This window comes from Pseudophryne corroboree, chromosome 5, assembly GCF_028390025.1.
Source record: "Pseudophryne corroboree isolate aPseCor3 chromosome 5, aPseCor3.hap2, whole genome shotgun sequence".
Classification (NCBI taxonomy): Eukaryota; Metazoa; Chordata; class Amphibia; order Anura; family Myobatrachidae; genus Pseudophryne; species Pseudophryne corroboree.
The window spans coordinates 790,839,624-790,853,495 of record NC_086448.1 but is presented as its reverse complement, the minus strand read 5'-3'; the positions used below and the strand labels follow the sequence as shown (position 1 = coordinate 790,853,495).

Sequence of the window (13,872 nt, the reverse complement as noted above, 5' to 3'; positions counted from 1 at the left end):
GCCGCTATTCAGTAGTCAACAAAAAGCGATAATTCTCCATCAGTTCAGTGCAAATTTCCTTTCTACAGCTCCTGAGGGGGTGCAAACTTGGGAAAAAATCCTTATTTTATGGTAAAAATGTTGGGATTTGGGGGGGTCATTCCGACCCGTTCGCACGCAGCGTTTCTTCGCTGCGGTGCAAACGGGTCAGGACTGCAGCTGCGCAGAAAGTGATCGCAGCGGCGATCACATGAAGACTGACAGGCGGGAGGCGTTCCGGGGTGTCAACTGACAGTTTTCAAGGCGTGGTGAGGCGAGCGCAGGCGGATCCAGGCGTTTGGAGGGTGGATGTCTGACGTCAATCCCGGGACCTTCGTGGCTGGATCTGTCGCACAGGGTAAGTAGGTCTGACCTTGGTCTTGTTTTTCAGGAAACTTTTTTAGCATAGCAGGGCTGCACAAGCGATCGCAGCCCTGCTATACTAAAATACACTCCCCCATAGGCGGCTTCTAGTTGATCGAACGAGCAGCAAAAAGTTGCTACATGCGATCAATTCGGAATGAGTGCCTTGGTTCAGAACCCTGGGAAACCCCATGAATAACTAATTAGTAGTTTTTAATTATTTTTAATCAGCCAATAATGACATGTCACTTTTGGGGTCAAAAAGTGCAAAATGATGGAAATTGGGGTACAAGGTATGGGACAGGTATACTGGGGTGCTTTATGAGTGGGACAAGTGTTTTTATACTTGCAGGTGGGAGTTATTGTGGGAGTTTTTGTGGAAGTTTTTGAAAGTGCCTTTAAATGACCAAATTATATACTTACAGTATAGCTGAAAAACACCTGCTTTCTATCATTTTTACACTTTTTGGAAAAATCGCATATAACAGCCATTTGACACAATTTAAGTACCCCAAATCTTTTTATTATGATCAATAATAGACTTCTATAATGTTTTCTATATTAGTTTGGCTTTTCTGGAGGTACAGGCAGATTTCCCCATTTTCACCTACACTTTTCTCTGGTTTTGCCGGGAAGAATAATTACACGAATCCCGTTTTTTTGTGCATTTGCGATTGAATAGGTCGAATCGTGGCAGGGGGAATACCCGTGAAGAGCCGCTTTTCATAGCACTCTTCGTGCGATAACCGAGAAATGTTTGATCGTGGTAAATTACTGTGTTTTCATGGCTAATTGAAACCCCCCTTAATCTATTTAACAATCCCTAGTAATAATAGTAACATCGATATTCCCGAGATAAATGTTTCCAAAGAAATGTATAAAATTTATATTCTGATACATCTGGAAATTGATACATCGAAATATCGGTATATATCTGAGAATTGAGGGAGGGGGAGGGGGAGGGGCAGAGGCTATATTGTTATACTGTATGTCCCCGGCTGCTGCTCTTCTCTGCAAAACTGTTTATTGTGCCATTTTAGTTAACAGGTCATATGATCTACAAAAGGTTCCATTAACGCAATGGTTCTTCAAATGCCCTATGATGTAATAGGATTTGACTGTGTGTCTGTAATTGAGCCTTACTACTATTGTTTAATTGAGCCATACTACAGACGCACCTCCGATTTTCCGGCAACTGATGGTCCGGCACCTTTTTTAATCCGGACACATCAGGTTGCAGGGGGAGGTAGGTGTCGGGGGGTGTGTGTGGGGGGGGGGGGGGATTGGGTGGTAGAGTTAGGCTGGGGGGATTTAGCGTTAGGCTGCAGAGGGGAGTTAGGCTGCAGGGGGGGAATCAGTGGTGTACCTGTACATCCTTACATGTAAGAAAGAGGAAGAGGAGCAGGACAGCGCTTACATGGTCCACCACAGGGAACTTAGGAAGTTTTATTACTTCTACATGATTACTGCATTCTAGAAACTACAACTCCCAGAAGGCTTTGCGCTATCAGCCAGACGTGGCCATGTTCCCAATGTCAGCAGTAGGAGCAGCTTACCACCGATAGTCCGACAAAACGGATAATCCGGCACAGCACTGGAACCGAGGGTGCCGGAAAACCGGTAGTACACATGTTCTATATTAGAGTCTCCATTAGAGGTCACATGATGATGCGGACCATATTACAAATATGTGATTTGACAATGAATACGTGATTTATCATTAGTTTGCGGAAGTATTCTATTAATGTTAAACTTGCTAATTACATTAATGTGAGCTCTGGTTGCTGTAATAATGACCTACTGTACAAGATTACTAATATTTTTACCATTTTACTGCACAATTTTAATTTTAAAATGTTTTAAGTATTGCTATGATTCTGTGGTCCTTTAAGGTCACAGGTAAAAGGTGGGTCCCAGCCAATGATAAGTAATGTACCACACCCTTATTAAGTCATTAATTTCCAGTACAAATAATGGGAATTATGAGAACTATAAAATAAGCATCTTGGGTTATATTTATCGGAAAAATCTTGCCTGGGTTACACTTTGTATCTTGGCAAAGAAAACCATTTAAAATGTGTTCTCCTATCAGGGTCTAAAATGTTACAAGATACAGACACATGTTACATGGAATAGAAAGGGGTTTGATATTATACAGATTTAACAAAAGAATGTTATCTAATTGAGACCAACTGGTCTCATTGTTCCTTATAAACTTAGCAATATATTTAGTAAAAGAACTAAAAAAAAAAAAAGAAAGAAAAAAACCAACAGATGTTTTTCTTTAAAGGAGTCAGACAAAGATTTCTCGTACACAATAAATCAGTTCCTAGTGATTTCCAAGACAGTGCCCTGGGCTATGGGCTGCGCAAGGAATAGAGGAAACGGGTCACCTCAGTGTGTATCCAGAACTGGTAGAGCAGGTTAAACTGGAGATGGACAGCGAACACCGACGGAGGAATGAAAAATGCCATAGGCCAATAGACCATCTGGAAGACAAAGGAAAATAGAAATATACATTAAATAAAATAAACAAATTAAATAAATATATATACATATGTATATATAGTTGTACTATTATACTTTCACAGTATCTATCTATCTATCTATCTATATGTGTGTATATATATATATATATATATATATATAGAGAGAGAGAAAGAGAGAGAGAGAGAGAGAGAGAGAGAGAGAGAGAGAGCGAGCAACCCAATATGCAATACAATAATCCAAGTATGGCACTTGTTTGTTATTCACTTGCCGTAGGCCAATGGACCATCTGGATGACAAAGAAAAATTAATATATATATATTGTTGTGATACTATACTTTTGCAACCTCTATCCACCCAGCTATCTGTATAGTGTGTGTGTGTGTGTGTATATATATATATATATATATATACATATACACATACATATATATACAGTGTATATATATATATATATATATATTTTATATAAAATAATATGTGTATATAGAAATATATTATATAAAATAATATGTGTATATAGAAAAATATATATATATTAACCGTTTCTTATATAGCTTATATTATATATTAATATGTATAGCTCTCCTTCCTCCCCCACACATCCCACAGTCTGTCTCTCCCCAATGACCACGCTGTATTCCCAGCTCCCCCACACCATCCCTAAGCCCTGTATCGATTCTTACCCCGGGGAGAGACTCACCTGCGCTGCACGCCCCAGTACCTAGCATATATTGGAGTGATTTGTTTTGTAAAAATAAATAATCGTATATACTTTCAAAACATTACTGAGTCTTCCTATAGATGAATGTATTATATGTATTTCTTTCTACACACATTTATTTATTTATTAGCAGTTTCTTATATAGCGCAGCATATTCCGTTGCGCTTTACAATTAGAACAATAGTAATAGAACAAAACTGGGTAAAGACAGACAGACAGACAGACATAGAGGTAGGAGGGCCCTGCTCGCAAGTTTACAATCTATAAGCACACATAAACATCCCCCCAAATATATGTTTATGTATATCTCTATTTATTTTTTGGAGTTATTTATATAGACCACACAATTTCCGCAGCGCTTTACAGAGATTATTTGGCAATTTGCATCAGTCCCTGCCCCAGTGGAGCTCACAGTCAATATTCCCTACAGTGGCAAATGCAGATTTTCTAGAGAGGAGTTTTCAAATGCCGTCCATAATCTCCCGCTCTGCGGAACATTAGAGCAAGTGTGGGAGTCTGGGGGACCGAGTACTGACCCTGGACATTAATGTAAGAATTGATCTTTTTATACACTGGATGCCATATGCAATACAGTGTTAATATATAACACTATAGACAGTCTCTAGTATAGGCTGTATCCAACATTTAAATTAGAGAAGAGTGGGTTCGGTTTGACTCGGATTTACTCGGATCTCAAAACGGCATCTTATTGGCTCACGGATGTCACATGTTTTTGATAGCCAATAAGAAAAATCCGGATAAAACCAAACTGCCATGAATTCAGGCGTTACATCCGCACCCGCTCATCTCTAATTTAAATAATCTATTTATATATATATATATATATATATATATATATATATATATATAGAGTCAGGAAAAAGTTAAACATACCATAATAAATACATAAACATAATAGAACCACTTTCCAAGTACCTCATGGTAAGGCTCCTGTCTCTTCTTCCTGGGAGCTACTCGCTCGTCCAGTGCACTGATTGAGAATTCAGTTCCACACATACGGCAAACCTGGTAGAAGAAGGTGCTACCACTGGGCTTATGCAGCAGCTCTGCTCTGTCCCTTAAACTGCAGCTCTAGTAATCGTATTATATACCATTTCTATTGTTCTCATAATTTGAGCCCCTTGCCAACAGAAGGGGGGTTCCTGGGGATCTGGAACCCCCCCACCCCCCCACCCACCCCAGCGTTTGCCCATGCCCTATCACATGTACAGGCAGACACATTCATGCTAGGGTTCCTTTTGTTGGGAGCCAATTAACCTACTTATTTTTGGTTTGTGGGAGGAGACCGGAATACCCGGCGGAAGCCCATGCAATCACGGGGAGAATATACAAACTCCACACAGTTAGGGCCATGGTGGCAATTTAACCCATGACCTCAGTGTTGTGAAGCAGTAATGCTAACCATTACACCATCCGTGCTACCTAGGTAGATAGATAGATAGATAGATAGATAGATAGATAGATAGATAGATAGATAGATAGATATAGATAGATACTGTAGATACATTAGATATTGATGTATTATTCAATTACAGCATTGCATGTATACAAGTGACAACGTTTCCAGGCCTGCTGGACTTTTTATCAGGTCATGCAATGGGTGTTAGACAAAAGTGCACATACAGTATATATACACAGTGAATACAGAAACTAAGATCATTTATATACAACAATTTTTTACAACATTTAAAGAAAACTGCAGGCTAACAAGAAAGTGGTAGAAAAAAACAAAAACAAACCTAAATTAAATAGACTGTGATTTTACCATAATAGCATAATAAAGATAGAACTCAATAAACAATATTTTAAGTTATTTCACTCTATGCAGCCTAAATACTAATATAAGTGAACAGACCTGTAATCTCTGCATATTGTAAATGTAGTGCAGATACTGGGGGGAAGGTTCCAGTAAGGAAGTAACACGCGACAACACGTTGTGCCGCAGAGAACCTGGGGGGCCATTAATGAACACTCTGTTTATTACGACAAAGTGCCAGGTTCTGTCTACGCTTAAGCAATATTTTTCAATGCCAGTGTTGTACAAGCCCTAATGGACTTAAACTAAATAAATGTATTAAACCAAGCCAGGGATGAAATACAAAACTACACTGGAGATCTTACAGCATAGAGTGCAACCACTTGAAATACAGAAATAACAAATCTGCCAGTAGCAGAGGGAATGGATACTGCTTGGAGGTTTCACAAGTTCTGGAGCTGTATATATAATGTTCTGTCCTGTATACAACACAAACCCTTACACAGCGCAAAAGACAGAACTTACACACATCTCTTCTGTTTTAGTGATAACTTTTCTTAGTTTTTTTACCGGCAATATCTAATTAATCACTAATTATATTTTAATTACCATGGTACCACAGTCATTTATAAGGTGCATTTACAAGTATTGCAGTAGAGCCATCTGCATCACTTCGCATTTTGGGCCTAGGGGGTCATTCCGAGTTGTTCGCTCTGTAATTTTTTTCGCATCGCAGCAATTTTCCGCTTATTGCGCATGCGCAATGTCCGCAGTGCGACTGCGCAAAGTAAATTTGCTATGCAGTTAGGTTTTTTACTCACGGTTTTTTCTTCGTTCTGGTGATCGTAATGTGATTGACAGGAAGTGGGTGTTTCTGGGCGGAAACTGGCCGTTTTATGGGAGTGTGCGAAAAAACGCTACCGTTTCTGGGAAAAACGCGGCAGTGGCTGGAGAAACGGAGGAGTGTCTGGGCGAACGCTGGGTGTGTTTATGACGTCAAAACAGGAACGACAAGCACTGAACTGATCGCACTGGAAGAGTAAGTCTCGAGCTGCTCAGAAACTGCACAGAGATGTCTTTTCGCTATATTGCGAATCTTTCGTTCGCAATTTTAAGAAGCTAAGATTCACTCCCAGTAGGCGGCGGCTTAGCGTGTGCAAAGCTGCTAAAAGCAGCTTGCGAGCGAACAACTCGGAATGAGGGCCCTAATTCAGACCTGATCGTAGATGTACTAAATTTAGCACATCTACGATCAGCTTCCCTGACATGTGGGTGTACGCCCAGCACAGGGCTAGTCCGCCCCGCATGTCAGACACTACCCCGCTGCACAAGTACAAAAGCATCGCACAGCGGCGATGCTTTTGTACTTGACGAGTAGCTCCCTACCTGCACAGCTCCTGCGCTCTGGCAGGGAGTTACTCGTCGCTGTCTGGGTCGCTGCGGCTGCGTGTGACATCACGCAGCTGCTGCGGATCGTCCCTCCCGCACGGTTGCCTGAACCGAGCCCCTAAAACGGCGGCCAAATGCCGCTGGCCCGCCACCTCCCGCCCAGCGACCGCCTCTGCCTGTCAATCAGGCAGAGGCGATCGCAGGGCTGAGGCGGCCGTTGCCCATCTGGCATGCGCCATGTGGCATGACCTGATTGGCTGCTGTGTGAAAACGCACAGCGGCGATCAGGTCTGAATTAGGCCCTTTGTTTACTACAAGTGGATGCATTGGGGAATCCTACAGTGTGCTCCCGTCAGGTCCTTAACACTGGTTGTAAATGCCAGTTAAACATGTTTGTGTTTGATGTACATTATCACCCATGTTAAACGCGCTCGGGAAGCCGATGGATATGTGGGTGAATTTGTAAGAACTTGATTTTATTTATTTATTTAAATTTAGATACAGAATTGTGAATCTCTTCCGGGTCTAAAATTATGCAGCAACGTCAGGTTATATGTAGCAAGCACAATCAGCACTGTCTATTCACACATTGAATATTATCATTATTATTGGAAATATAAACTGTATGTGATCAGTGGCCTCTTACGTTTTACAAGGTTGCGGAAATACTGAGCATCCTAAAAATGGGGGTCATTCCGAGTTGATCGCTCGCTAGCTAGTTTTAGCAGCCGTGCAAACGCTATGCCGCCGCCCACTGGGGAGTGTATTTTAGCTTAGCAGAAGTGCGAACGCCTGTGTAGCCGAGCTCTGCAAAAACAGTTTGTGCAGTTTCAGAGTAGCTCTGAACCTACTTCACGCTTGCGATCCCTTCAGCCTATTCGTGTCCAGATTTGACGTCATACACCCGCCCAGCAAATGCCCAGCCATGCCTGTGTTGGTCAGTTGACATCCAGAAACGCCCCCTTCCTGTCAATCTTCTTGCGGCCGTCAGTGCGACTGAAAACTTTGCTAGAACCTGTGCAAAACAACAACGGGCTTTGTACCCGTACGTCGCGTGTGCGCATTGTGGTGCATACGCATGCGCAGAAAAGCCATTTTTTAGCCTGATCGCTGTGCTGCGAACAACGGCAGCTAGCGATCAACTCGGAATGACCCCCAATAAGTTTCAGAGTCATTTATTATAAAAGTAATGCAGGAGGTGTCACAGATATCTCCAACTTACCATTCAGTCCTGATCTAGCCTACTGTCCCCATACACTAACTAGTATGGGAACCTTAATTCATCAAGCTCTGAAAAAATAGGATTACCTTTGCCATCTGCAGATGGCATTTGTTTCTGCACATTTGTTCCCAGTTGCAAAGAGGGATCCTTTTGGATCCTCCTCCCCTGTTTGGCTCCTTCTGCCAGAAGGACTGGGGGCCGAACTTGGCACTGGCATTCTCTCGGCACAGGCGCGCGGACGCATGGGCACAGCGTGCAGCGTCGTGCCGTATCCATGCGTTGCAAACAGGTACTTCCGGCGGCGGGAGGGGGGCACCAAAAGAGAGCTGGGATGTTTCGGATCAGCTGTCTCTGCACTGGAGCAATGTTGAATTGCTCCGGCGACTTTATATCCACCGCTGCTACTCGCAGCGAGTTGGATACTTATTTATCGGGGCCCAGATGGCCCCTATATTTCATAAACATTGTATCATGACAATATTATTTCCTGTAATTATATTACTGCATTATTATGTATTGTAAATAATAATTTGAACATTGAATATGAAGCAGATTACGATATATTTAATATAATAATGGTAATATTTATACATAAGATTCTTGCATACGTTATATATACCTACACAATTATAATGTAACCAGCAAGCAAACCTATGTATAAGTCATATTTAAGCAGCCAGGGTATAAAATAGTGCTGGTTTATCGCAACACGCTGCTCGGCACTTAGTATCGAAAAGTGTTTCCAGCTGGGGAGTAAATGTATTCCATTGCAGGCTTCACATTTTAACCCAAGGTGAGGAAAATAATGGACTCAGATATACACAGATGAACCCAGAGTGAGATTCCTGCAATACACAGATATAATCCTCACTCTCCAGGTCCAGTTACAGGATATCTCCGGGGAAGGGGGGACACGTTACAAGTGCAATATTTTACATGGAGTTTAAGTTGTAATAATGAGCTGCAGGTGGGTCTGATCCGCTGCTCACCACTTACTGGCAACATTTGGTCAGTTTTGAACTGATTTTTCTTCCACTCGCTCTGTGTCCAATTTCTGTGATTTGCAAAGTATCTCACAGCTTCCAGGCATTCTGCACTGTGCTGATCTATAACACAATGCGCAAGCCGTGTTTCACTGAGAGCTCGTTGTTTGTAAGCAGGGCCGTTTCTTGAGGCAGGCGAGCAGTGCAACCGCACTGGGCGCCCGCCGCGGTACTAACTGTGGCTCCCTGCTTCCGTCTCCTATTTCTCCCTGAGTAACCCGCTCGGGGGGCGGAGTTTCACGGAATGACGCTGTTGCATCGTTACGTCACGGCGCAACCCCGTTACTCCGCGAAACTCCCTCCCCCCCCCCCCCCCCCCGAGCGGAGTACAGAGGGGGATCCAAGTTAGGAAGAGTGAAAGCCCAGCGCGAGGAGCGACTGGTGAGGCGGGCCGAAGAGCGGTAATCGCCTCTGTAAGTATTCTCTCTCTCTCTCTCTCAATGTGTAAAATGGGGACACCTGCCGTAATGTGTGAAATGGGGACTCTTGCCTGCCGTAGTGTGGGGATTTAATGTATCAAGGGCATTGCGGTGTGTGGCATAATATGGTACAGGGGGCATTACTGTGTGGGGCTTAATATGGTAGAATTTTTTTTTCCTGTGGTGGTCGTGATCTGTTGGAGCAGGGTCAAAAACTGGATTGTGAGGTAGTCTTTTCAGACGAGACCACACCCATTTAGATGAGGCCACGCCCCCTTGGCGGGTGCGCACGAAAGTTGTTGTTTTTTTTATCTAGGTGTGTGGGGGGGGGGGCACATTTTTTTCTGTCATGGGGGGGCGCATTTTTAAATCTCGCACTGGGAGCCAAATTGGCTAGAAACAGCCCTGTTTGTAAGCTCCTGTAATAACTGGTCAGGTTGGAGCACAGGTTTCCTTGTTTCCGTGGGGCTAAAGCTGCACTGGCTTTTTTTTACCAATACTCTCCAAGTGTTCTGGAAAGTACTGCTTCCCCAGGGACAGTAGCAGCACACAAGTCAATTTCCAAAGAGGCGAACCAGTGTAGAAGTTGCCAATAACAACCAATCAGATTCTAGCTGGCATTTATCAAGTACATTCTACAAACTGGTAGGTTGAAGCCGATTGGTTTATATGGGCGCTTCTTCACAAGTCCACTCTTTAGAAGGTTTGATACATTTGCGCCATGGTCTCACAGCTGTCCGATGACCTAAGTGACACAGAGTAACTTGTACTGACATACATTTCCATAAACGGTTAGAACAACTGTAGGCTGAATAATTAAAGATTCTCTTTATACTTTAGCTTTAATTTCTCTAACGTCCTAGTGGATGCTGGGGACTCCGTCAGGACCATGGGGAATAGCGGGCTCCGCAGGAGACAGGGCACATCTAAAAAGCTTTTTAGGTCACATGGTGTGTACTGGCTCCTCCCCCTATGACCCTCCTCCAAGCCTCAGTTAGGTTTTTGTGCCCATCCGAGAAGGGTGCAATCTGGATGGCTCTCTTAAAGAGCTGTTTGGAAAAGTTTTTTTTAGGTTTTCACTCAGTGATTCCTGCTGGCAACAGGATCACTGCAACGAGGGACTTAGGGGAGAGATCTCCAACTCACCTGCGTGCAGGATGGATTGGGATCTTAGGCTACTGGACACTGAGCTCCAGAGGGAGTCGGAACACAGGTCAGCCTGGGGTTCGTCCCGGAGCCGCGCCGCCGATCCCCCTTACAGACGCTGAAGACGGCAGAGACGGAGGTCCGGAAACAGGCGGCAGAAGACTTCACAGTCTTCAGAGAGGTAGCGCACAGCACTGCAGCTGTGCGCCATTGTTGTCACACGGCTCACTGACATGGTCACGGAGGGTGCAGGGCGCTGCTGGGGGCGCCCTGGGCAGCAATATAAATACCTATTTGGCAAAATAAATACATCACATATAGCCATTAAGGCTATATGTATGTATTTTAACCCAGGCCAGTTCTTAAAAAACCGGGAGGAAAAGCCCGCCGATAAAGGGGCGGAGCTTATTCTCCTCAGCACACAGCGCCATTTTCCCTCACAGAAAGGCTGAGGGGAAGGCTCCCATGCTCTCCCCTGCACTGCACTGCAGAAACAGGGTTAAAACAGAGAGGGGGGGCACTGATTTGGCGATATAAATATATATTAAATGCTATAAGGGAGGAACACTTATATAAAGGTTGTCCCTGTATAATTATAGCATTTTGGTGTGTGCTGGCAAACTCTCCCTCTGTCTCCCCAAAGGGCTAGTGGGTCCTGTCCTCTATCAGAGCATTCCCTGTGTGTGTGCTGTAAGTCGGTACGTGTGTGTCGACATGTATGAGGAAAATGTTGGTGAGGAGGCGGAGCAAATTGCCTGTAATGGTGATGTCACTCTCTAGGGAGTCGACACCAGAATGGATGGCTTACTTGTGGAAGTACGTGATCATGTCAACACGCTGCAAGCCGGTTGACGACATGAGACGACCGGCAAACAAATTAGTACCTGTCCAGGCGTCTCAGACACCGTCAGGGGCTTGTAAAAACGCCCATTTACCTCACGGACACTGACTCCAGTGTCGACGGTGAAGAAACAAACGTATTTTCCTTTAGGGCCACACGTTACATGTTAAGGGCATGAAGGAGGTGTTACATATTTCTGATACTACAAGTACCACAAATAAGGGTATTTTGTAGGGTGTGAATAAACTACTTGTAGTTTTGCCTGAATCAGATAAATTAAATGAAGTGTGTGGTGATACGTGGGGTTCCTCCGATAGAAAGTTATGGGCGGTATACCCTTTCCCGCCAGAAGTAAGGGCGAGTTGGGAAACACACCTTAGGGTGGATAAGGCGCTCACACGCTTATAAAAACAAGTGGCGTTACCGTCTCCAGATACGGCCGCCCTCAAGGAGCCAGCTGATAAGAAGCTGAAAAATAGCCTAAGAAGTATATACACACATACTGGTGTTATACTACGACCAGCAATCGCCTCAGACTGGATGTGCAGCGCTGAGGGGGCTTGGTCGGATTTCCTGACTGAAAATTTTGATACCCTTGACAGGGACAAGATTTTATTGTCTATAGAGCATTTTAAGGATGCATTTCTATATATGCGTGATGCGCAGAGGGATATTTGCATTCTGGCATCAAGAGTAAATGTGATGTCCATATCTGCCAGACGAAGACACGACAGTGGTCAGGTGAGGCAGATTCCAGACGGCACATGGAAGTATTGCCGTATAAAGGGGCGGTCCATCGGACCTGGTGGCCATGGCAACAGCTGAAAAATCCACCTTTTGTTACCCCGAGTCACATCTCAACAGAAAAGGACACAGTCTTTTCAGTCTCAGTCCTTTCGTCTCCATACGGGCAGGCGGGCAAAGGCCAGTCATATCTGCTCAGGGGTAGAGGAAAGGGAAGAAGACTGCAGCAAGCAGCCCATTCCCAGGAACAGAAGCCCTTCACAGCTTCTGCCAAGTCCGCAGCATGACGCTGGGGCAGTACAAGCGGACTCAGGTGCGGCAGGGGGTCATCTCAAGAGTTTCAGCACGCAGTGGGCTCACTTGCAAGGGGACTCCTGGATCCTACATGTAGTATCCCAGGTGTACATTGGAAATTCGAGATGTCTCCTCCTCACAAGTTCCGGAAGTCTGTTTTACCAACGTCTACCTCCGACAGGGAGGTAGTATTGGAAACAATTCACAGGCTGTATTCCCAGCAGGGGATAATCAAAGTACCCCTCCTACAACAAGGGAGGGGGTAATATTCCACACTATATTGTGGTACTGAAGCCAAACGGCTCGGTGAGATCTGAAATATTTGAACACTTACATACAAGCGTTCAAATCAAGATGGAGTCACTCAGAGCAGTGATAGCGAACCAGGAAGGGGACGATATGGTGTCACTGGATATCAGGGACACTTACCTACATGTCCAAAATTGCCCTTCTCACCAAGGGTACCTCAGGTTCGTGGTACAGAACTGTCACTATCAGTTCAGACGCTGCCGTTTGGATTGTCCACGGCGCCACGGGTCTTTACCAAGGTATTGGCCGAAATGATGATTCTTCTTAAAAGAAACTGGTACGCTTCCCTGATAAGGGCAAGGTCCAGAGAACAGTTGGAGGTCGGAGTAGCACTATCTTTAATAGTTCTACGACAGCACGAGTGGATTCTAAATATTCCAAAATCGCAGCTTTTCCGAGGACACGTCTACTGTTCCTAGGGATGATTCTGGACACAGTCCAGAAAAAGGTGTTTCTCCCAGAGGAGAAAGCCAGGGAGTTATCCGAGCTAATCGGGATCCTCCTAAAACCAGGAAAAGTGTCAGTGCATCAGTGCACAAGAGTCCTGGTAAAAATGGTGGCTTATTACGAAGCAATTCCATTCGGCAGATTTCACGCAAGAACTCTTCAGTGGGATCTGCTGGACAAATGGTCCGGATCGCATCTTCAGATGCATCAGCGGATAACCCTATATCTAAGGACAAGGGTGTCTCTCCTGTGGTGATTACAGAGTGCTCATCTTCTAGAGGGCCACAGATTCAGCATTCAGGATTGGATGCTGGTGACCACGGAGGCCAGCCTGAGAGGCTGGGGAGCAGTCACACAGGGAAAAAATTTCCAGGAAAGTGTGATCAAGTCTGGAGAATTCTCTCCACATAGATGGAGTTAAGAGCAAAATTATAATGCTCTAAACTTAGCAAGACCTCTGCTTCAAGGTCAGCCGGTATTGATCCAGTGGGATAACATCACGGCAGTCGCCCACGTAAACAGAAAGGGCGGCACAAGAAGCTGGAGGGCAGTGAAAAGACTGCAAGGATTTTTCGCTAGGCGGAAAATCATGTGATAGCACTGTCAGCAGTGTTCTCTCCGGGAGTGGACGACTGGGAAGCAGACTTCC

At 44.5% G+C, this 13,872-nt stretch overlaps 1 protein-coding gene across 1 annotated transcript in view; it reads right to left on the bottom strand.

The window, feature by feature from the left end:
* The window catches only part of AGMO (alkylglycerol monooxygenase), a 375,267-nt gene that overhangs the window by 171,472 nt on the left and 189,923 nt on the right, over positions 1–13,872 (bottom strand). Inside the window, exon 5 of the mRNA XM_063925088.1 lies at positions 2,775–2,870. Within this exon, the coding sequence (XP_063781158.1) occupies positions 2,775–2,870 (96 nt within the window). The remainder of the gene's footprint in view (positions 1–2,774; positions 2,871–13,872) is intronic.